Here is a 25,462-nt window from a genome sequence, read left to right as displayed (position 1 = left end):
TCCTCTTCAATATGGCTTCCTCCTCTATTTATAGGGGAAAAGAAATCCTAAGGTTTGGTGTTAACCATCCTAGGAAACCCTAAAACCATAGTTAAGTTACTTGGGAGTCGAGCAGACTAGGCAATGATACAGCCTAGGTAGCTGGCTAGAGACCGGCATAATCCTGCTACAGGCGCCCTAGGACCGACAGGATCTGCAGGGTCAGACTAGGCAACGTCATCAACAGAACCGGTGGTTGAAGCGCCAAAATGCTGCGGTGGGTATCTCGGGCAGAGCATGCGTAAAATCTGGGACAGCTGGCTAGAAAATATCTTCTCTCTCCTTGTACGCTCCTGAAATGCCATTTGAACTTGGCATTTTTATTTAGCTCAGCAATATCCTTATGTCACGGCATTTTAAATCCTCTTTTCCTTGCTTTCAACACCTGCACATCATCAGACAAGTACATTTCCCATAAAGCAGCACCGCTGTAAAAATAAAATGCCACAACAAACTGAAATCCACCACATGCACTTATATGCTCCTAAATGCATCTAAATGGTCCTAAATGGGCTCTTAGACATTCAATAACTTAAGTGAAAAGGTCTCAAAATATGACCTTTTCAAGGAGTTATCACTTCTGCTTCTGAAGAATCTCCTTGTTCAACCTCCTTTTCCACATGTATCTGTGTAGTCTCTAACTTTTCAGTACTATCATCGCCTATTTTTCCTTTTAGTTTATCTTCTACAAAGATAACATCCCTACTGATGATCACTTTGCGGGTAGTGGGATCCCACAAGCGATACCCCTTTACTCCATCAGCATACCCCAAGAATTTGCATTTCCTGGATTTTGGATCCAACTTTGAAATTTCTTGGGAATTGTACATCACGTACACAATACTTCCAAATACATGGAGGTTTGAATAATCAACTGGTTTACCAGTCCACATCTCCATTGGTGTCTTCAGCTCTATTGCAGTTGATGGAGCTCGATTCATCAAATAACAGGCGGTATTGACTACTTCTGCCCATAATGATTTTTCTAGGCCTGCATCCCTCAACATTACTCTTGTTCTTTCTAACAAGGTTTTGTTCATCCGCTATGCCACTCCATTTTATTGAGGAGTGTTTGCCACTGTGAACTCTCTTTTGATGCATTCTTTCCTGCAAAAGTCATCAAATTCTTCACTTGTGTATTCTCCTCCATTATTTGTTCTGAAACACTTGATCTTATTTCCAGAATCAAGTTCCACCCGCGCTTTGAAGTTTTTGAAAGTTGAAAACACATTTGACTTCTTCTTAATAGGGTACACTCAGCATCTCCTAAAGTAGTAATCAATAAATGAGACAAAGTATTTTGCTCCGCATAGGGATGTAACTGGTGCTTGCCATACGTCAGAGTGAACCAATTCTAGAACACTTTTGCCTCTAGAATTTGACGTGTTGAATTTCAACCGGTGTTGCTTACTTGTTATGCAATGCTCACACAAGGTAAGTGATACCTTTGTTAAGCCTGGAAGTAGCTTTTGCTCCACAAGGACTTTCATTCCTTGTTCTGACATGTGTCCAAGTTTATGATTCCATAGCATTGCCAAATCTGAACTACATGAGGCAACAGAGGCTTCTGCTTCTACCAAAGTCTCTCCCTTCAGCATGTACACTTTTGTAGCTATCTTTTCACCTTTCAGCACCACAAGCGCTCCACGGAACACCTTCATGATTCCTTTCCCTGTTTCAATCTTGCTTGCATTATTATCCAACAATCCGTAGGATAATAAATTTTTCTTCAGGCCTTTCACGTGTCGCACATCTCGAACAACTTTAATTGTTCCATCATACATCTTCAATTTGATGGTTCCCACGCCAATGATCTCTAAGGCATGATCATTACAACTATACACAGATCCTCCTGAGACAGGTTCATAACGATGGAACCATTCTCTTCTTGAGGTCATGTGATATGTTGCTCCCGAATCAATGAGCCATATGTCTGCATATCTCTTTCTACCTTCCACGGTGGTTGACGCTTCACATCATAGAGCATCTCCATCATCTGAAGTGTTTACAGTATTACCTTATGGATTGGAGTTTTTATTTAGACTCCAACAATCCTTCTTCAAGTGACCCTTCTTTCTACAGTTGTAGCACTTTAAATTCTTCTTTCTTCTTGACTTCGATCTACCATTTTTGTGACTGCTGCTTTGGCCACGTTCTGTTGATCTCCCTTTCATCGTTGTCAATGCTTCTGTTTGTTGCAGATTTACTTGTCTGTCTTTCTTGTTCTTGCGCCGATTTTCTTCTTGTAGAACAGCAGCTGCAACGTCATTGAAGACTAGACTAGTGACATTACTGTTTGTCAAGTTGATGATGAGTTGATCATACGAATCAGGTAGACTTTGAAGTAGAAGTTCAGCACGTTCTTGTTCTACTATTTTACAGCTTAAGGATGTAAGCTGAGAAAATAAAGTGTTCAGTGTGTTTAAATGCTCCGTCACTGAAGTAGATTCTGACATCCGGAGAGTGTACAATTTCCTCTTAAGGAAAATTTTATTGTGCAACGATGTGGCCTCGTACAATTTGGTGAGATGATCTCATATCTCCTTAGTTGTCTTCTTCTCCTCGATGCTTGACAATACTTCATCTGCTAATGCTAGATGAAAGTTTGCCATAAAATTCCCGTCCATTTCGATCCATTTGTTGTCATCTGTGAAATCCACCGGCCTTTCACTGATAGCTGCTAGACAACTGTCTTTCCTCAGGATGGCCTTCATCTTCAATTTCCACAATGAGAAATTTCTCCCATTGAATTTTTCAATATCAAATTTCGTTGCCATAGCTTCTTTTACGGATAGCTCCCACTATTTCACTATCATGAATAGTTCTCATGAACCTTTAAAGAATGGGTAATAACTTCTTATTTTCTTATGTTGGAGGATCCACCTTTTGGTGGCAACCACAAAGACAATAAGCATATATTACACACTCTAATCTGGCTCGGATACCAATTGTTACGGAAGACGGCTATCGGATAGAGCAAAATCACAACTGATAATTTGAGAAAATAAAAATGAAGATAAAATAGACACAAAATTTACGTGGAAAACCCCTAAATAATATAGGGTAAAAACCACGGACAACGGTAAAAGAATTTCACTATGAGAAAATAGGAATTACAACTTCTCTCGATCTACCAAGGAGAAAACAATGATAATTCTCTCTTGATAAAAATGAGAAAACAACTCTTAAGAAACTCTCTAAATTCTCTCTAGTATTGGAAGAAAGCTAGAATGCTTTTGGATGATTTTGAAGCTAAATGAGTTAGGGTATTTATAGTAGAAGCTTTAAGGACTAATCTTGAAAATATCCTAAATTAAAGTGACTAAATGTTGTAATTATCCCTTGCATAATTTAACAAAAAATAATTTTTAATAATTCTTGAAAGCCACCGGCTGCTTTGATGTTTTTCAACAAAAACATGCTTTGACTTTGAACAGATAATAAACTTGTTAAATGGTCGTATAGGATTTTGGTATTTCGAGTTTTTCTTTATGATAAATATATTCAAATATTTTTTTTTTATTATTGATTGATTTTAGATTAGATATATCATATGGTATTGGAATCAAAAAATTTAGTAAAATAATATTTGTGTCAAAACTATTTCGAGATATACAGTTGGTGGGAAATTGTTTAGAGATCTATGGCATTGCTATAGTGATTAGGAACTTGTAACGTGGGAATAGTGAGTTTCATATAAATATAATTTTTATAGAAACTCGTCCTGTGAACATGAGTTTTATTGAAAAATTATATTTTATAGAATCTGTTCATGTAACTTATTATGCTCATGTGATGAGTTCCTAATCCACCTCCACCCGTAACAAATATCATAGATCCCCCATTATATTTTTTCTATTTTTTAGCCACAGTATTTCCGTACATAAAAGGGGGATGAAGTTGTTTTGGGATTATTAAGCCCAACTACCAACATAGTATTGTTTAACGTAAAGTTGGGCTTCGTATTTTTGGATTACAGAGCCCAAAAGCATTGATACCGATTTATATACGTAAAAGGACTTCTTATTTTTCAAAAAAATTAAATTATTCAAACTGACCACTTAAAAAGAGCAACTTAATCAGCACCAATTTTAAAGCCAGTAATTGAAGACAATTAAGCATACTTTATGATTGATTCGAACTCATTTTAATAATTAATTTGATATTTTTTATTCGATTGTATGTTCGAATCAAATAAAACGTGTTATAATTTTAATAAAAACTAAGAATATATATCAAAATTATACATCAACTTCAGTTAAATATGTAATGTAATACATAAATAAATTTTAATTTTATGTAAAATAGATAAATTATATTTATCTAATATAAAAATAAACTATGTAACATTAATTAAAATTAAATATTAAATTTTATGTTATCTTAATTTATTAGCAGCCACATCATATATTCTCTAATTTTAATAAAAATGACTAATTTACTATTTTTCTTAACTCGAGTAGTCATTTTGTTATAATTGGAGATGCATTAGAAAATACTTTATAATCTATAGATTATTTATGTATTTTGTCCATTTAAGATAAAAGTTTTATAATTTTTAAATGATATATTTAAAATATTCTATTGACATATTAAACACAAATAATTTAAAATTTGTACAATATCTTAAAAAATTATAATACATTCATTCTTATAATTATAATAATATTAGTATTAAAAATTTATAAATATTTATAAAATTATCCGGGGCAAGGGACCTCAGATAATAATTATTGAGAGAAAATTTCCGAATTTCGAATATAGATTTTATGTCGTGAACTCAAAAAAAAAAATCGTAGTAGGAGGGAAGATAAAGCGCTTTCCAATGTACACGTGGCATTAACATGGGCTCCGGCAATGGCATTTAAAGACAGTTTATTTGTCTTTTAATAGAATCATTTAGCGTTAAATGCTGAATCGTTCAAAATTCAACGTATTTATTTCGTATATCTGAATGATTCAGTGTTGATTGATTTAACAAAACATTGTTGAATGATTCAGCATAGAGTACATTCTGAATGATTCAATACAGAAGTACATTCTGAATAATTCAGAGTCATTATCAAACAGCTTGTCACATAGAATTAATTCATTCATTCAACATTTAAATCATTCAACATTTAAATCATTTAACATTTAAATGATTCAACACTTAATTATTATGAATTAAACAAACAAGCCTTCATTAATTTATAACCAAAGAAAGCAAAAGGAGCTGCTTACTCTCTCAAACTCACCTTAGAAATTTTCTTATTTTCTCTCCTTCTCTGTTCGTTCCACTCAAATCTATATAAATTCAGACCAAACAAACTCTCATTTTCCCATTGATTCATTCATTATTTGAAGAAAAGGGTAAAGGGTTAACGTAGTAATGGCTTCTTGTTGCAATTCTTTGAGATTTGAAGGGATGTTCATGTTTTCTTCGGCTTTTAGATCATCGAAACGATCATCAAATGCCATTTGGATTCCTTCTTCTTCTTCTTCTTCTTCTTCTTTCTCTAATCTCTATACCAACGGTTTCCCTCTCAAAAACAACTCATTTTCTTTATCACACCCTCGTTCTTTTTCCATCAAAGTTTCTTCTTCATCCACCACCATTGCTGAGCCTGAAGGCATCAAGGTTGCATTTTTATCATTGGCTTTCTGTATTTTTTTATTATTGTTTTTAAAAATTATTTTGGTAATTTAAATAGTGGTTTTGGTTTTTATTTTCAACAGATAACTTCAGTTCCCACCAAGCCAATTGAAGGGCAGAAGACTGGGACAAGTGGTCTTAGGAAAAGGTGCATTTTTATTGCTGTTGCAGACATTTTCATTTTTGTTGATATTGAAATTGGGTTGGGATTCAATCGCTTAACAGAAAGTTTTATTTGTTGCAGGTTAAAGTTTTTATGGAAGAGAACTACCTTTCAAATTGGATCCAGGTTTGATTTTTTTTCTTTCTATATTTCTTCATTTTGCATTCATTATATTTGTTTTGGTGTTCAAAGGTATTGATGTGTTGATCTCGTATGTCTGCAGTCGTTGTTTAATTCATTACCACCTGAGGATTACAAGAATGGGGTTTTGGTATTAGGAGGCGATGGACGGTACTTTAACCGCGAAGCTTCGCAGGTTATTTTCCGAGCCGATTCTTGATTGTCAGTGCATTGTTCTACTTGGATCTCGTTAACATAGTTAAGACAATTTGGAACAGAAAGGAACAAATACACTCAAGCATGTACTTAAAAAAACATTAGTCTCTTTGACTGACTTCTTGTAATGTTTGAATTTGGAATGTAGATAATTATCAAAATTGCTGCTGGAAATGGAATTGGAAAAATCTTGGTTGGCAGGTGAGAGTTCTTTCACTAGTGTAACCATTGTCCCGGGGAAGAGTGATGAAACCTGAAATATGCCTTGAGTTGTCTTTCCCAGCTTTTGTTGTTTAGGCATTAATGAATTTTATTAAAGGATATAACCAAATGAAGGGTGGGGCATACGCCTTTTACAAAATCACTCCAGACTTGTATAACTTTCCACTTCTGCCAATATGTTGTCTATTTTCTTCAGACAATGTAATCATCGTTTAGGGGGGGAAAAGAAGGTTATCAAATAATTACACTTTGGGTATCATGTCCAATGTAATTACATTTGCTGCTCCCGATAATACGCTGTCTAGCAATATTTGTCTAATTTTGATTGTTTGACATTAAAGGGACGGTATCATGTCCACAGCTGCTGTTTCTGCTGTAATTCGAAAGAGGAAGGCAAGCATGCTTCTTTTCATTTTGAATGGTATCAATGTTTTCCCAATTCATGTATTTTTCTCTCTTAGTTAAACAAAATTTCCCCCCTTTAGGCCAATGGTGGATTTATCATGAGTGCAAGCCATAATCCTGGAGGCCTTGAATATGGCTGGGGTATCAAGGTTTATTCCTAATGCACCTTCAGCAACATATCTGGTTAAATTATGATAGATATTTTCCATTTAATGAAATATGACAGTGCTACATTACTTTCAACTTCAGTGTATAGGTTTGACTTCTAACTTCCATTGTGTTCATCTACTTGTTTTCTAGTTTAATTACAACAGTGGGCAACCTGCACCTGAATCCATCACCGACAAGATATATGGGAATACACTCTTTGTAAGTATTGCATGTCACTGTTATGTATGTATATATATATATATATATTGAAGAGTAAATTCCTAGTTGGTTAAAGAGGCTCTAGATGAACACCTTTTCCTGGATATATTCTCTGGTTTGTTTGTGTGTGCAAATCTAGATTATAAACTGTTTCCCGAGATTCAACCATTCAGGTTCTAAAATAGATTTCAGTTTAGTTTAGTTCTGGTTCAACTGTTACCAGATCAAGAAAACATATGAAAAGGAAAAACGAGCCTCACACAATATCAATTTTTTATATTAATAGAATAACGTAGTCAAACTCTATTGTTTGTATTCCAAAACTTAGTGGCTTTTCAGATTTGCAATTACCTCAGTATTGGAGTCAGTTATGAACTTAGTTTCACACAATCACTCTTGCATTTCTGTCCATGGTCGTTTAGTTTTGGTCAGTTATTTCATCTGTTTGTGTTTAACTTAAGAGCGATGAAGTGCCGTTGTTGTTTTTCCCCCTTTTTCATGTGTGAGCGGATGGCTGCTTGATATCTAAAATGGAAATACTGTGCAGATTTCTGAGATTAAAATGGCTGAGATTCCTGACATCGACCTTTCTCACACTGGAGTTACTAACTATGGAAACTTCACTGTTGAGGTTATAGATCCAGTGTCTGACTATTTGGAATTAATGGAGGTGAGGGAAAAAAATTGACCACCTCATCCTATAATTTTGGACGAAACTTCATGTGTTTGTATCATTGATACTATGGGGCAGACTGTGTTCGATTTCCAGCTGATCAAAAGTCTTCTCACGAGATCAAACTTCAGGTATAACTTCTGCCCTTGCCTAAGCAGGAATGGGTGTCACTGTCGGTTGTATTAGGTTGCTCCTAGCTTGTTTGGTTTTTGTTTAATTACGACATTGTTGCCTGCTATGAAGTAGAGCATGCTAGAAATGGCTATGGATAAGTTTAGATGTATGCCATAGTATCCCTATACTACACCTAACAAATTTTATCTCAATCAACTCATTTTTTCAACGGATCTTCCGTTCGAATATGCTTGAGAAACATAAGATCTTATAACTAATTTTTACTGTGTTGGGCGTTGCTTTTTAGGTTTGCATTCGATGCCATGCATGCTGTTACTGGGGCTTATGCAAAACCCATATTTGTCGACAAGCTTGAGGCCCACCTGGTACGTCATGCATATGAAACATCTGAAAAAAATACTATTTGACCTAATTGTTAATGAACTTTGTAAGCCATGCTATGTAGGATTCTATATCGAATGGAGTGCCTCTTGAGGATTTTGGACATGGTCATCCGGATCCTAATCTTACGTAAGATAGTCGCTATGTGCTAAAATTGTGGTTCCACTTCAACAATTAAATTGTACCACTATCTAACCTGTATGAAAAAACAGGTATGCAAAGGATTTGGTCAATACCATGTATAGTGAGGAGGCACCTGATTTTGGAGCAGCAAGTGATGGTAAAGAAATCTTAAATTTTTGTTTTTTGGAGTGTGGTTTGGCATTACGAAGCACCTTAACTTACGACTTTTGTTTGGTTTTGTTGTAGATGTGTATTTATTATATATTCTCAATATCGAGCCTAGTCCAAACTTGTAGAACAAAAGTTGATTGTATTTCCTTAGAAAAGGTAGATTTGATACTCTTAGAATTTAATCACAATCAAGTTGTTTTCTCTTCACTCAGGAGACTGCGACAGAAACATGATTCTCGGTAAAAAGTTTTTTGTTACCCCTCCAGACTCCGTTGCAATTATTGCTGCAAATGCACAAGAAGCAATACCATACTTCCACGGTGGTCCGAAGGTACGTTCTAGCAGCTTTTCTTTTCATGTTTTCTCAACCAAAGATACTCATATCTCACATTTTCAGGGTTTAGCTCAATCCATGCCAACCAGCGGTGCTCTTGATAGAGTTGCTGAAAAATTGGGTCTTACATTTTTTTTAGGTAAGCACTATTCTCAACTTTTGTGTTCTAATAAGATAAGAAACCAGGGAGAGAGGAAAATTTTGTGGGGGCGGTTGGGGGGCAAGCGATTATTTTTTAAGGGTACATTCTTCAAACCCCTTGGTATTTTTGTTCTAGGTTCCTACTGGCTGGAAATCTTATGGATGCTGGAAAGTTGTCAATTTGTGGTGAAGAAAGTTTTGGTACTGGTTCGGATCACATTTGTGAGAAAGATGGAATATGGTACTTGCTTTCTTTCTTTTTTATAAGAAAACCAAGAGATTTTTGGAACGTTGACTAAATAGTGTAACCAATCCCAACATAAGCTTGACTGCAGGAATTGTTTACATGCTCCTTTATGTAGCTGCATTTACTTTTGGTTCTCATTTTTGTAAGCTGCGTCTTCATAATTGCATAAAAGACCTGAGCACTTGCGTTTTATGGAAACGGTTTCTCATTCGTCAATACTTTTGGATGTTGTTATTTGATGTAAACTTATACATAGGATCAAAGTAAAATGATTTCTATTTTTGTGGATCGCAGGGCTGTATTAGCATGGCTCTCAATTATCGCATATCGAAACAAAGATAAGAAACCGGGGGAGAGATTGGTGCCTGTCTCCAATGTTGTCAAACAACACTGGACAACTTATGGAAGAAATTTCTTTTCCAGTTATGAAGTATGCATGATAGCTCCCTTACGGAACAAGATTTCATAAGTTTATAGTTTCTAACTCAGTTCAACTAGGGAATTCTTTGCTTTTGGAGAAGGTATATATTCTCTAATTAATGTTCTGTTCAGGAATGTGCATCCGAAGGCGCAAATAAAATGATTGAATACCTTAGAGATCTGGCCTCGAAGAATAAGGCTGGTGAAAAGTATGGTAAGTTTGCGATCAACCCCTCTACCCCCTGCATCGGCAACCGTCACTTCTGTATTTTGCTTCTGTTTGACTGTTTAAAATCACCGTATGTAGGAAATTATGTCCTCCAATTTGCTGATGATTTCTCATATACTGATCCAGTAAGTATTAGCTCTCTACAAGTTCCATAGTCTTTGCTTAAAATTTGATCTCCCACATACTACTGAATTCTTAAAATTTCTATGCTTTGTGATTCTAATTTTTATTTGTCTGATTTTCAGGTAGATGGAAGTGTGGCCTCGAAGCAAGGTGTTCGATTTGTTTTCACCGATGGTTCAAGGATTATATTCCGTTTATCGGTACGTGCACATTTTGTTTTCCCTCCAAATTCGAAGGCTCATACACTCTTTACTCATTCTGGTATGATTAATTCCATATACATACAGGGAACCAGCTCTGCTGGTGCAACCTTTCGAATCTATATCGAGCAGTTTGAACCAGATGCTTCTAAACATGACATGGATGCTCAAGTGGCATTGAAATCATTAATAGGTATGCTCATAATCATGTCGACAATTTATTCGTTTCTGCAATTTTATGAACAAATCATATGGTTGTGTTTCAGATTTGGCGTTGTCGGTATCGAAGCTGAAGGGCTTCACTGGAAGGGAGAAACCTACAGTCATCACATAAAGCACACACTCATACTAAGCCTATGAAATGCCATCAAATGAGACTTACTGATGATTTGAGTTTCCCCTTCGTTTCTGTCCCCTCTTCAGTTTTGTTCAGTCTAGCATTATGTAGTTTATGTGAAAGAAAGAAATAATAAAGCATTTAGCAAATTTATTATCTGCATTTATTCGATTCGGAATTTATCAGACAAATCAGAACGGAACATATCCGGACAAGGCCTACACCGTCCTTAACAAGTTCTGAAACTTATCATTTCCATCTCCAAGTGCAGCTTAGCAAGCAGATGAAATAAAATCTTTTAAGACCAAAAACAGTGCCTCAGCCTTAACAGGCTGTGAAACATCCACTCCGTGATGGTCGCCGGCATGAAAATGGCTCACTACCTATACACCCTTTTCTTCCATCAACTTGACCAGCCTGAGCTGACGATCGATTAAAGGGTCACCATCACAGCCGGTCACCAACACCCTCCATCCTATTGAGGCAAGGTTTCCCAAAAGCGTTGGCCCCTTGCCGGATGTTGGATTACAATACTCATGATCACAGTCACCCCCAATCGGCAATGCCAATTCCCATGACATATCGCTCACGCCTGGTGGCAATACGGGATCGTTGACCAACCTTAACTCGGACTCAACCTTCAAGGATCCACCAAAGAATGGTTGGTGCAAAATTAACCCTCGGATCTTCAATGGTTCAAGCTCATCGGATGCACGTATACCAGCATGGTACACAATATTACCACCTGAACTCGTCCCCATAAGGAAACAAAGTGTTTAAATCCATGTATTGTCTCAACCATTCTTCTTGTGTGGTTTTGATCCAACACAACGCTTCCATGGCATCATCGTAAGCCGCTGGAAGCCGATGCTCAGGAGCGAGACGATAGTCAACGGACACAACAATGGCTTGTATCTGCAACGCCATAGTGGAGCAAAAAACATGGAAGCCTGTCGTCGACGCACTACACTGGATAAATCCTCCCCCGTGGAAGTAAACTATGAGGGGCAACTTGTATGTGCCTGAAGATGTACCAAGCACCTGCTGCCGGGGCAAGAATATGCGAACACATGTGTTTTGACTGGTTGATAGTGATGTCCTTGGAGAGAACCGAGATGGGTTGATCCGGATCAGGCGTGGCCGGCATGTTGGGAAACCATTTGGGTTGCGTTTAAGTGAGCCGTCGGGGTTAAGACTGATTTCAAATAGCTTGTAGGGATCATGGACGGCGATGGGATTGGAAGGAGGATTTGCTTTTGTTTGATCCGACATTGGCAGAGTACTTGGACGACATTCTTTTGCTCTGGTTTTCAACGTTCTGTGTTTCAATCACCTCTATATAGTGACCAAATTATGAAGGTAGATAAGAGATATTGCTTGGCCAAGCAGTTATGTTCATGGTATAATGGCCATGTTTGTTAAACAAGTTTTCATTTTATTATTAGAAATCCATGCAAGTAGGCTCATTTGGAAGTTGGAAGGAAGCTTCATTTTTCATTGTTGACTTTATTTTATACTAACACTACCGGACCACAGGTCTAAAGACTTTGCAATAGTGGATTCTTAGCCCAAATTTGCTGCAGAAAACCAATTTCATAGTTCACTCTAAGTTCTAATTACAGTTCCTAAGCAAGTCAGTCATCTTTTTAAAAATAATATTTAAATTAATATCCATTTTAAATATTTCAAAAATTGATATATTTAAATCAATACTAAATAAATCATTACATTTTACTTATTCTTGTAACATATCCAAATCATTTAAAAGTTTGGATAAGAAATTAAAATATTCAAAAATTTGAAGACTAATATAGAATGAATATCATAATTTGATGATTAAATTATAATATAAAAAGGTTTAGGGACTAATTGAGACTGAAGATCATAATTCGATAATGCATAATATAATTAATTATGTACTTTGTTTTTTTTGAACAATTTCTACCTAAAGGAGGAGAAGGAGAAATTTGTTCATAATAGATATTGAACTCACAATTTAGGTGAGAGAGGAGGTTTCAACTGAAAGCCTTTAACTACTTACTCTATAGATTGTTGATAATTATGTATTTTTTTACTACACTTTCCAAGGATAATCTGAAATTGATCCAAAGTAAAAGTTAACATATATATAAGATCCTATCACAAAATGTAAAACTATTTTGGTTCTACACATATTTAAGTCCATTAGATGAGTGAAAATATATGACTGAGATTTACAATAGGAAATGATAATATATTCCCCGGGAAAAACAAAGAACTAGTAATCTATTTTCACTCATCTAACGATTCTAAATCTATGTAAAACTAAAAGAGTTTTACATTATGTAAGTGGATCGTAACTCATGTATATATGTATGTATATATAAGGCTATGATCCAATTACATAGTGTAAAACTAAAAAGTTTTACATATTTTTTAAGATCATTGGATGAAGGAAAATTAAATATTGTGATTAACAGTAGAAAATAAGAAGATATTCATTGAAAAAAATAATGAGTTAATCTCAGCCGTTGATTTCCCCTCATTTAATGATAAATATTAACTCCTTGTTTTAAAAGATAATTAATATTATTATAAATATTGACTCCTTGTTTAAAAAAAAACTAGGTGTAAGTTTATATAACGAGTCAATATTAAAAGATAATTAATATTATTATAAATATATTTATCTATTCATATAGAATTTTTTATTTTATTAATAATTATTTATTAAAATATTATTTATAAATATATTTTTGCATATGAAAAATTCTCATTCACAAGTTGTAATCATAAATATAAACTAGTAGTTTGTAGCCTAAAATCTATAATAATTATGCAAAGATACCTTCAAAAAGGCTTAGGGGGGCAACTTTTACGAGGATTCCTTTAAGAATTGAGAGTGGGGGGCGTCCCAATAAATAAGCTGCCCAACAAAGTTGCTACAATGGAAAAGTTCTTTCATCGTGTACCCCCATATTCAAGCAACACCCAACCTTTACGTGCTCCATTATAGGACAAGGTTCAAGAGTGTTTCAACCACTTGTGATTGGAGATGATCCCATGATTGTTCTTGGATACGAGGATCCGCAACACAATGAGTAAATTATGAAAGGATCTGAGTTTGTGTTTCTAGATTCTCTACGGTTTATAAGCCAGTTTAGATGATGAAGATGAAGGGAAGGAGACTTCTTTCAAGAAGATAATACCAATGTATTGATCCCCAAAGTCGTTCATTATATGGCTACTGGTCTATAAAGTGATCCCCTATTGTATAAAAACTAGATCCATAATGCTCGACAGTTGGTATTGGGGGTTATATATTGCGGGTGCGACGCCATAATGGAAGACACAATGGCCCCATGTGGAAGGCACAATGGCCCCATGTGGAAGGCACTCTGCCGTCAGGAACCCATGCGAATGTAACATCTATGGAGACTGATGATATGAAAGCATTCTTACTAGACTTCAAAAATGTCTTGTATTTCACTTTTATCTATGGAAACACGAAAACTCTAATATATATATTTTTATATATGTGTGTATGTATCCAGCCATAGCCCTTACGCACACGGATGAAACTGTATAAGTATTGAGTTTTTGAGGTCTCAAAATCTGGTTTTCGTCCCCGTCTTACATTAACAGATGAGCATCATCCATGCAACAGTAAGTTTATTTTATATAGATGTATGTATGTGTAAATATATATGTGTGTGTGAATGTTGATGATATTCTTGAAACCAAAGTATAAATCTTGAAACCAAAGTATAAATCATGATAGTAAGCACAAAAACTTTAATTTGATTTGATAACAAAGGACTGTATCTATGGCAGCCAGCCGCCCTTTAGCAGCAGCCGCCATTTCTCTGCCAAAATCCCAGACAATATTACCAAGTAAAGCGGACAGACAGACACCCCCTCGTAAAACAGCCACCCCAGGTCTCATTCAATTCACCACCAGTTCTATTCGAACATCCCCCTACGCAACTCTAAATACCTAAAACCCTGTCATTAATTAATTACTGTCAACATAAAAAATGTTCTTAGGGAACTAATAAATGTAAAAATTGTTTGATCAGACGGTGTTGGATCAATACGTTGCAGTGGATGAAGCTGACTGCAACTGCAACAAGTGGTGGTAACAATCGGCTGCCGTCGGCCTTTGCTCAGGGTTCTGATCCCAGCATCTATTTTGTAACTCTCTCAGCATCTTAGGCAAATTCGTTAGCCCACAGGTCTTGACCAAGTGGCCTACTCCCCACACGTCTACTTTCACCCCATGTAATTGTTGGAAATAAAACGCTCACACAAGCAACTTTTATTGAAGCTCAAAGAAATATTACAAGAACACTCTCACTCAAAAACAAGAACTACAACTCACTCTTATAAGACTTTGCTTCTTCACTCACTTAGAAGCTATTGATTTTTCTTGATGCTTAAAACTAAAATGGGAAGGGGTATTTATACTACTCAAGAACAATCCTACACCACACAAATAAACTAATTTAAACCATTACAAATTCAACAAATATCTAACTCTCACCTAACTAAATTGATGTAAGCAATGACATCATTAATTAAATGATGTAAGCAATGACATCTTTAATTAAATGATGTAAGTAATGACATCAATTTAGTTTGGGTTTGGGTTTAGGCTCCCATAATGGATCAAGTTTATGATCCAACACCCTCCCTTAAACTTGATCTCGTGACCCCTAGTAGGTTCCTTAATCTTAAGAAGTCTTCGCTGGTCAGTGGCTTGGTAAAAATATCAGCAACTTGATCTTGTGACTTCACATATTCAACTTCCACATCTTTTCTTGCAATACACTCCCTTATATAGTGGTAGCGAATATCAATGTGCTTGCTTCGATCATGGAATACTGGATTCTTCGCTAAGGCAATGGCTGACTTGTTGTCGACACAAACCTTGGTAGGCTCTTCTTGTATCAAACCAATCTCCTTCAATAGATTTCTAAGCCAAATTGCATGACAAACACATGAGGTAGCAGCAACATATTCCGCTTCACAAGTGGATAATGTGACAATCGGTTGTTTCTTTGACATCCATGTGAATGCAATATCTCCCATGAAAAATACGAATCCAGTAGTGCTCCTTCGATTATCTATGTCTCCACCCCAATCACTGTCGCTATATCCAACAAGCTTGTAATCATTAGAAACTGAATAGAACAAGCCAAAGTCAATTGTACCTTTCAGATAGCGAAGAATTCTCTTTGCGGCTTTAAAATGGGTGGTTGTTGGGGATTCCATGTAGCGACTAACCAATCCAACTGCGTGAAGAATATCGGGTCTCGTGCAAGTTAGATAGCGTAGACTTCCTACCAAACTTTTGAAGAATGTTGGATCTACACTTTCGCCTTCTTCATGTTTGGTCATCTTGATCCCGTATTCTGCCGGTGTGCTTATTGGCTTACAGTTCTCCATCTTGAACTTCTTCAGTATCTCCTTTGCATAGCTTTCCTGTGAAATGAAAATTCCATCATTTTGTTGCTTAACTTCAATGCCAAGGTAGTACGCCATGAGCCCCATGTCTGTCATCTCGAATTCTTTCATCATCACATCCTTGAATTCATTAAACATGCTTGGGTTGCTTCCAGTGAAGATCAAATCGTCCACGTAGAGGCACACGATCAAAATATCTTCATCTTTGATCTTGATATATAGAGCATGCTCGTAGGGACATTTGTTGAAGCCATTCTCTTGGAAGTACTTGTCGATTCGGCTATTCCATGCCCTTGGTGCTTGTTTTAGCCCGTAAAGAGCCTTCTTCAACTTCAACACCTTGTCTTCATGCCCTTTGACTTCATAGCCTGATGGTTGTTGAATATAAAGTTCCTCTTCAAGAACTCCATTTAGGAAGGCGGACTTTACATCCATCTGTTGTATCTTCCACTTGTTTTGAGCTGCCAAAGAAATGATTAGTCTGATAGTCTCCAATCGAGCAACAGGAGCAAATACCTCATCATAGTCAATTCCAGCCTTTTGACTATAGCCTTTAGCAACTAGCCTCGCCTTGTGCCTTTCAATCTCTCCTTTGGCGTTTTGCTTTGTTTTGTACACCCATTTGACACCTATCGCCTTATGTCCCTTGGGAAGTGAGGTAAGTTCCCATGTGTCATTCTTCTCGATGGCCTTGATTTCTTCGTCCATCGCATCTCTCCATTTCTTTTCTTGTACCGCTTCTTGAAAGCTCACTGGTTCACAATCGGCAAACAGACAAAATAATGTAAGATTATCTTGTCGTTCAGTTACCTCATAGAGATCTCTAAGGCTTCTTGTGCGTTGCACAACTCTTTCACTTTGACTCCCACTTGACGATGATGAAGGTGACGAGTCTCCTTGAGTGGTTGATGTTGGTGAAGTGGGTGGAGTTGCAAGCTCTTGTTGAGATTCATCTAGTTGCTCCCTCATTGTCTGCTCATCTTCTTCAAACTGAGGAAAGAAATTGAAGTCATCTGTATGAGAGTTAAAATCCCATTCTCCTTCTTCGTTGAAGACCACATCTCGACTAATCACAAACTTCTTATTGTCTGGATTGTACAACTTGTAGCCCTTCGAATTAGCATCATAGCCGATGAAGATAAAACTCTCGCTTTTATCATCAAGCTTCGTTCTTCTCTCGTCTGGTACGTGAACATGGGCTATACTTCCAAAGGTTCTCAAGTGGGAAATGCCAGGCTTTCTTCCACTCCATGCCTCTTGCGGTGTCTTTCCCCATACACTTCTTGTTGGAGATCGATTTGACAAGTAGACTGCACACGATACTGCTTCCGCCCAAAATTCTTTGGGTAGTTTCTTGCTTTTGAGCATGCTTCGTGCCATGTCGAGGATTGTTCTATTCTTTCTTTCTGCCACACCATTTTGCTGGGGGGATCTAGGAACTGTCATTGGTCGACGAATTCCATTTGCTTCACAGAACTCTTGAAACTCCCTGGAAGTAAATTCTCCACCTCGATCGGATCTCATGGCTTTGATATTTCTACCGCTTTCTTTCTCCACTGCTGCTTTGAACTTCTTGAAGACTTCAAAAACTTCTGACTTCTGTTTCAAGAAATATACCCAGGTTTTTCTTGAAAAATCATCAATGAAGAGAAGAAAATAGTTATTGTTACCGAGAGAGCTTGGCTTGATCGGTCCACACACATCGGTATGGATGAGCTCAAGTGGCTTCTTAGCTCTTGTCTCTGACTCCTTTGGAAAGCTTTTCCTGAATTGTTTCCCGACTAGACACCCTTCACAGAGTTGGTCAGGATGGTTGATGTGAGGTAGTCCTTTCACCATCTCCTTCTTAGATAATAGCTCTAGACCTCCAAAATTGAGATGCCCAAATCGAAGATGCCAAAGCCATGATGCATCTTTGTAGCAAGCTTTCAGGCACTTTGCAACATCATTTTGTATATTGATCAAGAACATTCTATTCTTTGACATCGGCACTTTAGCAATGAAGTTATTCTTATCATCTTTTATAGAAAGATTATAATTATTCATATGAATATCATAACCTTTCTCTACCAGTTGCCCTAAACTTAAAATGTTACTTTTCATATTGGGCACATAGTAGACATTTGAAATAAATTGATGTCTCCCATCTTTCAAACGGATAAGAATGTTACCTCTCCCTTTCACTGCTATTGTGGAATCATCTCCAAACGAAACATTTCCACTTACTGACTCGTCTAGCTCCACAAACATGTCTTTCCTTCCACACATGTGATTGCTTGCACCACTGTCAAGATACCAGGAATTTGCTTGGACACCATCAGTTTCCTTTCGTGCTAGAAGAAGAGTTTCTTTGCCATCTGTCTTTTCCTCCACGTAATTGGCCTTCTCCTCAATTTTGTTGTTGGGAGCTCTACATTCTGAAGCATAATGCCCAAATTTTTGACAATTATAACATCGAATTTGAGATTTGTCATACTTTGAGTTTGGATTAATTCTTCCACGGCCTCGTGTTGAGCTTTCTCCTTTCTCATAGTTGTTGTTGGAATTGTTATTGTTGTAATTCCAGCCTCGTCCACGACCTCGACTTCCACCTCGTCCATGGCCTCTACCTCTGCCTTGGCCACGTTGGTTTCTATCATTGCGTTGGCTCTCATGCATATCCTTGAGTTGCAGCTTGAGGAGTTGCTCAGTAAACTCATGCTTCTTTTTATGCTTCTCTTCGTATGCTTGCAATGATCCTTGGAGCTGTTCGATCTTCATTTCTTCCAAGTCTTTAGTTTCTTCAATCGTCACGACGATGTGCTCAAATTTGGGATCCAACGAACGGAGTATCTTCTCTATTATCCTCACATCGTCTAACTTTTCACCATTTCTTTTTAATTGATTAGAAACAGCTACTACTCTTGAGAAATAATCTGAAATAGACTCAGATGCTTTCATGTTTAAGGATTCGAATTCACCTCTTAATGTTTGGAGACGAACCTTCTTCACTTGCTCGGATCCTTTGTAAGAGGTTTGCAGCTTCTCCCACGCTTCCTTGCTAGAGCTTGCACTTGAAATCTTTTCAAAACCATCATCATCTAATGCTTGATAGATGAGGTAGAGAGCCTTCTTGTCTCTCTTTCTTGAATCCTTCAAAGTTGTCTTTTGATCTGGTGTAAGAGTAGCAAAAACATCATCATTCGCAGGCTCATTATAGCCTTTCTCTATGATATCCCACACATCTTGTGATCCAAGAAGTGCCTTCATTTTGATACTCCAATTGTCGTAGTTGTTGTTGTTGAGTGTCGGAACTTGGAATGGTGCCATACCATTTGCCATATCTCTCAATATAATGAGATTTTGTAAAATCCGATTGCACGGATGAATCCGGAACGATGAAAAAAAAACTTTGGAGGGACTTGGACAACTCGGTCAAGGGCTCCAACTCGGCTGAATCGGCTCAACTCGGTGAGTCAACTCGATTTTCTGGCAGCAGTCTTCCGGCGGTGCGTGGCGGTGCGTGGCGGTGCGTCAGAACTCAGATTGAGAAAATTCTGGCGGCGTCGTATTCCTCTTGTCGAGACCTTCGATCTTTCCAACTCGCTCTGATACCACTTTGTTGGAAATAAAACGCTCACACAAGCAACTTTTATTGAAGCTCAAAGAAATATTACAAGAACACTCTCACTCAAAAACAAGAACTACAACTCACTCTTATAAGACTTTGCTTCTTCACTCACTTAGAAGCTATTGATTTTTCTTGATGCTTAAAACTAAAATGGGAAGGGGTATTTATACTACTCAAGAACAATCCTACACCACACAAATAAACTAATTTAAACCATTACAAATTCAACAAATATCTAACTCTCACCTAACTAAATTGATGTAAGCAATGACATCATTAATTAAATGATGTAAGCAATGACATCTTTAATTAAATGATGTAAGTAATGACATCAATTTAGTTTGGGTTTGGGTTTAGGCTCCCATAATGGATCAAGTTTATGATCCAACAGTAATCCCCGCCCCATCTCCGGCGCGTACCTTCCGCAGGCATCCACGATCGCAACCGGGTGCGGGTATATTTGGGGTGCACCGACAGCTTCGTCAAAGCCACCGACGAACCATTCGTTCTCACTGTCGCTCCGTCTCAACACTTTGTCCCAGCACAGGTCTCTGTGCATGAAGCTCAAGTCATGTAGAGCTACCAATGCTTTCGTCACGTATTTGAGAGCTTCCACAAGTTGGTCACAGTTTAGTGGCTTGAATTTGCACCCTCTAGGTTTAAACGCCAAGGTACCATCCTTCTCGGATGCCCGACAAATGAATTCGGTGTGTGGGATTCTATGATCCAACATGTGATCGTATATGTCTTTCACCGCCGCCCATTTTTTCTTGCTCAAGAACGATCTCACCACGGTGTTTGGTGTCATCTCGACTATGTTTCCGTTCCCCAAATCGATCCTTCCAAAATCGCTGAACGGGAATTGCTTGTATGAGCCAACATTACGGAGGTTATTCAAGCATCGATCGGCCAGCAAAGGCAACAGGCCTGCTATCCTCCAACAAGGCACTAGTGCTTTTAGTCTCTCCGACGGGGATGATAGATCTACCGAATATAAATCTGTCAACATAATTCGATCTTGCGATCGGATTAATGCACAAAATGTTACCATGTAGCCAACAGCATAATAGGCTAATACGTAGGGAAGATCCATGTAAGTCCATAAAAATTTCTCCACAATTGATGATGAGGGGTCAAGCTGACCTTCCCTCAGTTGATCAATCTCCTCCCCCCTCCACAAGCAAAAATTTTTAACAAAACCTGTTACGTTTGGCCATTGATCCTGCAATGGCTGATCGGTCGACGATGAAGCCGGTTTCCGGATAACAACCATTTCGACCGAACAAAATTTCGAGACAACCCTATTAATGCAATCATCCCAAAGGCCAATATAAGAGTCTCTGGCTGTGGCAGTAGCAGCACTCAGCCTAGGGTTCGTGCGGATAATCGGGCCCAACAGATCATACACGATAGCTCTACAATCTAACAGTTCATTAGAAGCAGTAAATAGAGCTTCTTTACCAGGTGGCAAATCTCGGTAAACATCTCTTCTCAACGGAAACCGATATTCCTCGGGTGGTGGCTCTTGTAAATGCCATGAAAGCTCAACCAAGCTCGGCAACGTCGGAGGAGGAACTCGAAGGCATGCAACGTAGTACTCCGTAGGGTCTTGTAACTCCATCGGAGGCATTGCTGTGTAACAAGTAGCAAACGAAACAATAATCTCATCAACGCATGCATGTTTCCTCAATTTTGTAATAAAAATAAATTAGACTTGCATCTGATAAAGGGTTAACAAAAAGAGGATGAGGTCTTTCAAAGAAACCTGGTATCATTAAAGAGGGTGACTTTAAGATAATGGAAATGCCTGCAAAATTTCAGAAAAATAAAATGTTTTGTACCAGAAGTAGAAGATGAAGCTGGGAATGGCTTTCTTCTGCCAAGGACTTTAACTTGCTGTCCGTTCAGGAATCTATCGACGGAGAAACCTTTTAGTGGGCCATCTTCGAATGTTTCCATTGTACAAGCAATCATGGCATCATCAAAGAAAATGAGTTCATCGGCGTTTAAAAAGCTCGAACCTTGAAGTCGAACTCTTCCTTTATGATGCTCACCTTCTTCTGCCCATAAATTCACCGACTCCTCCCATGTCAATCTTATCTTCCCAATCCTACGAAGCTCCATTGAAGATGAAGAAGAAGAGTGATAGCCCCCAACGCCAACGTCGACTAGCGAAGTGTCGAGCCCTAACAGACTCGTCACCGGCACCAGTTGTTTCGTCCTCGCTAAGGATACAAACAAAACGTTATAACACCAACCTCATGCTTCAATAAATAAAAGAAAAAGATGCTTTTCACTTACCAGAGAGAGGAAGTTCTTCTTTGAAAGGAGGAGGCATAGGCAGAGCTTTGAAGCCTCGAGCATCATCGCTTGGTGAAGTTCTCATGCGAGGTCCCATGAACTGAGACAACTCCTCGAAGACTTCTTCATCAAAAGAAGCAGGTAATCTATGTAGTTTCCTCTCGTAAGGAGAAAGTCTGAAGTAACTTTTACCAACTTGTTCTTTTTCCCCTCCTCTTTCCCATTCACACACTTTCCGAAACTCACCCAGCATATTATCCCACTTAGTCCCAGCTGTCTTGGCATCTCTATTGATCCCATGTTTGTTCAAAAACTCAGCCACTTCCTTGTCTTTATCAGCCCTAGTTTTGCCCCTCGTTTGTTGTACTGCAACATCGGCTCTTGAAGAAGAACCAGAAGCATCAGACCCACCACCGAGATACTGAACCCTCCAAGCCCTAGCTAACCACAACATTTCATACGGTTTCCAAACGGGACTCACATATTTTCCCTTCCTGAATTGGTGATGAAACTGCTCCCCTTCTGATTTGCACGTTTCTTGGCCGCCTGAGGTCGTGGAAGGGAGAGGAGACTGCGGTGGAGAAGCAGTGTCGGATGAGGAACCAGCGATGACACGAGGTTGAGTCTGTATGTTGAAGGGGTTCGTTGTCGGTGATGAACTTGATTCGGCGGTGATTAGTTTCCATTGTCCGGTACTACCACCACTGTTATATCGCGTCCTCTTGGGATTAACAGACTCGAACTGTTGTTGTTCAAACGTAGAAGAAGGTACATATAAAGGCGCGGAAATGAAAGGTGGTGGTCCAGTAGCTGTGACCACAACACCACCCGATGTCTGCTGTTGTAGATGCTTTTGTTGCTTCGATTCCGACGATTCTTCGAAGGACTCTCTTGGAGAAGACGACAACTGTTGTTGTGGCGTCTGCTTTTGGGTACCATCTCCTTTCGTGTCACCCGTCATGAAACGGGACCGAACAAGAAACAGATAGAGAGCGAGGTAGAAGAAATGCTTAGACAAAAACCAGAACAGGAACCAGAAGAACCATTACATGGGGACTAGGTTGAGTGTTGTGTTTCATTGGAGTGCTTATGATCTTCGTTGTGGGATGTTTGTGATTGGAATATTATGATTGCCAGCGTATCTCTAAAAGGGAAAGTTGAAAGATATTATAAAACTTAATAATAATGGAAAATGATAGCAGAGGCTAAAGCAACTGTAGAGCCCAAGAAAGGAGTACCTGCAAAAAGTCGAAGATTGTGTTGTGTGGAACCATCTTGAATATTACCCTTCAGTTAATTTTACCTAAACTTCTAGTTGGTTAAATACTAAATTTTAAACATAATAATTCATATTTATATTTTATATATAATCAAAATATTATTTGTAATTAAAATACAATTAAGGACCAAATTGAGATAATAACCTCGATTCAAGGCGTGGCTAGGTTATTGGAGTTCTTATGTAAATTCTTATAAAGGAGTCCTTAGATCCCGAACTTATTTTTCTAAAATAATAAAAAATTTATTGTTGTATTACACTGAGCAAACTCACTTGCATTGTTTTCCCAAAAATAATTTTACTTGTTAATGAGATTTGAACTTAGGATCAACAAAGTCATGAGCCCAATGATTTAACCACTGTTCTATACTTATTTTTATGTGTCTTAACGACAACAACTAATAAATATATTCGATTTCGATATCTCTATTTTTAATACCCTGCGTCGTCGCACACTTTACCTACTCTCAACACCTCGATCCAGGGATTAAATATTATATATTCGTAATTAAAAAACAAATTAAGGGGCGGGGACCGAGGTTGTAAGAGGGATTTGTCAATTGTCATGCATGATTTGTACAGCAATTGCAACACGCGGCTCCCAAAACAAAAAGAGTATCTGAACATTGTTTTCTCGGACCATTTAATATGTTTTTTACTTCTTAATTGACGATAGGGAAAGGAGGCCCCCCGCGTCGTCTAAGGGCGGAGACTCCGAGTTTACGGCGGCGCATGGAATTTTGGTCGCCGAGGTATCACTCGATCAAATCAAATTAAAATATTTTAATTTATTCAAGTTGATTAGTCATATTCTTTAACTCAAAGTTTATTTAAGAAATTTTCGAGTCGAGTCAACATTTTGAATTTATGTTTAAATTTAATGGTAAATATTTATAATATTATGATATTATTTTATTCTAATTTAAATGGTTTTTATGACAATATACAATACTTACATATATTTCTTTATGTTTTTCATATGTGATATACATATATTATACATAGTCGAAAGATTTGACTTAAACTTGAAAATCAATTCATTAATTACTAAAAAATTTAAGTTATTCGAATTGTATTTCACACTCGATTTTAACTTGAATTTTTTTTGAATTGAGTCGAGTTTACAAAATTACAACTCGAAGTCAATTCAAATCGATTCAAGTTGAAAAAGTTAGTTTTCAAGTCAAGTTTTACACGCCCATAATCATACTGATGTTCAAAGTTTCATCCCATTTTTATATTCTTGTATTTTTGAAATTTTGGCTAAACTATTTAAATACCATTGAACTTTAGGGTTTCTATATTTTTCTCAATGGATTTTAAATTGTTTCAATTACAACAATGAACTTTAATTTTGAGTTCAATTAGAGTATTGGGCCATTAGATTGTTAATGTAACGGTTACGTTGTCGCTTTTACCGCGTGAACTTTAAATCACTTCAATTTGAACTATTGAACTTTAGTTTACGTGTCAATTTAATCTCTATAGAAAATCATCAATTATTTTGATCACTGTTGTCAGCCAATCATCGCTTGTCAATGATTTTCATTCACTATAATATCAATACAAAACATTAACAATTCACTCATATATTATTCTCTTCAAATTGATTTTCTACTAAACTCATTCAAAATCAATGAAAAATTAAATTTCTAATGCTTCGATCTTTTTTGACGGACATTGATGAGATTTATTTTGATGTATGTTGTTATTATTCTAAAAAAAAATACTTCTCATTCGTTTATATTTTCAAACAAAAGTCCACATCTTTCAAATCTGAAAAACTCTTAAACTCACAAAAAAATGGTGAATTTTTGCTTGTGTTAATTTTATGAGTTTAAAAAAAATAAATTGATAAAATGATAAATGATGATGAAACAAATTCATCGCTTAGAAAAATGATAATTTTATCAACTACTAAAGATGGATAAAAATATTTCTAATTTTGATAAATAAAAAAGGTAATATGAATGGAAATAAAAAAGAAATATTTTGAGTTTCTATAGTAACACCAAATATCATATTATCTTATTATTAATACTTTAATAAATTAAAAAAAAACCAATATATACTCCAAAATTAAATACATACAAATTATGCACAAACCGTTTGCACGAGAAAACACAGAATGACAAGTAAATGGC

General features: G+C 37.0%; 2 protein-coding genes and 1 pseudogene across 2 annotated transcripts; 1 reads left to right on the top strand and 2 right to left on the bottom strand.

The window, feature by feature from the left end:
• Positions 1–5,410: 5,410 nt before the first annotated feature.
• Positions 5,411–10,734, top strand: LOC120181947 (phosphoglucomutase, chloroplastic-like). Its single transcript, XM_039186972.1, has 22 exons — positions 5,411–5,659; positions 5,758–5,821; positions 5,917–5,963; positions 6,061–6,153; positions 6,322–6,374; positions 6,737–6,788; positions 6,881–6,949; positions 7,101–7,169; positions 7,717–7,839; positions 7,921–7,973; positions 8,264–8,342; positions 8,423–8,487; positions 8,571–8,638; positions 8,865–8,983; positions 9,050–9,125; positions 9,227–9,368; positions 9,669–9,804; positions 9,927–10,008; positions 10,102–10,148; positions 10,269–10,346; positions 10,434–10,539; positions 10,613–10,734. Exons 1-22 carry the CDS (start codon positions 5,411–5,413, stop codon positions 10,678–10,680), a joined length of 1,938 nt encoding a protein of 645 aa, XP_039042903.1. The 3' UTR covers positions 10,681–10,734.
• A 221-nt stretch (positions 10,735–10,955) lies between these two features.
• Positions 10,956–11,955, bottom strand: LOC120181960 (annotated as a pseudogene).
• A 2,023-nt stretch (positions 11,956–13,978) lies between these two features.
• On the bottom strand, positions 13,979–23,000 carry LOC120181958. Its single transcript, XM_039186981.1, has 7 exons — positions 22,040–23,000; positions 21,580–21,963; positions 21,453–21,503; positions 20,128–21,370; positions 14,760–14,849; positions 14,476–14,528; positions 13,979–14,100 (listed from the first exon to the last, which is right to left on the bottom strand). Exons 1-7 carry the CDS (start codon positions 22,998–23,000, stop codon positions 13,979–13,981), a joined length of 2,904 nt encoding a protein of 967 aa, XP_039042912.1.
• Positions 23,001–25,462: the final 2,462 nt, after the last annotated feature.

The sequence above is a fragment of the Hibiscus syriacus genome, unplaced genomic scaffold, assembly GCF_006381635.1.
Source record: "Hibiscus syriacus cultivar Baekdansim isolate YM2019G1 unplaced genomic scaffold, ASM638163v2 tig00112611_pilon, whole genome shotgun sequence".
NCBI lineage: Eukaryota > Viridiplantae > Streptophyta > Magnoliopsida > Malvales > Malvaceae > Hibiscus > Hibiscus syriacus.
The sequence above is the reverse complement of the archived record's forward strand: the minus strand, read 5'-3'. Positions and strand labels throughout refer to the sequence as shown.

Excerpts from the sequence above, each read along its gene's own strand:
- LOC120181947 (XM_039186972.1), top strand. The coding sequence starts at position 5,411 with ATGGCTTCTTGTTGCAATTCTTTGAGATTTGAAGGGATGTTCATGTTT. Across the intron at positions 7,974-8,263 it reads CTCACGAGATCAAACTTCAG|GTTTGCATTCGATGCCATGC; the intron begins GTATAACTTCTG and ends GTTGCTTTTTAG. Across the intron at positions 9,805-9,926 it reads ATTTCTTTTCCAGTTATGAA|GAATGTGCATCCGAAGGCGC; the intron begins GTATGCATGATA and ends TGTTCTGTTCAG.
- LOC120181958 (XM_039186981.1), bottom strand. The coding sequence starts at position 23,000 with ATGACGGGTGACACGAAAGGAGATGGTACCCAAAAGCAGACGCCACAA. Across the intron at positions 21,371-21,452 it reads TAACCCTTTATCAGATGCAA|CAATGCCTCCGATGGAGTTA; the intron begins GTCTAATTTATT and ends CTTGTTACACAG. Across the intron at positions 14,101-14,475 it reads TGCCATAGATACAGTCCTTT|TCTCCATAGATGTTACATTC; the intron begins GTTATCAAATCA and ends TCATATCATCAG.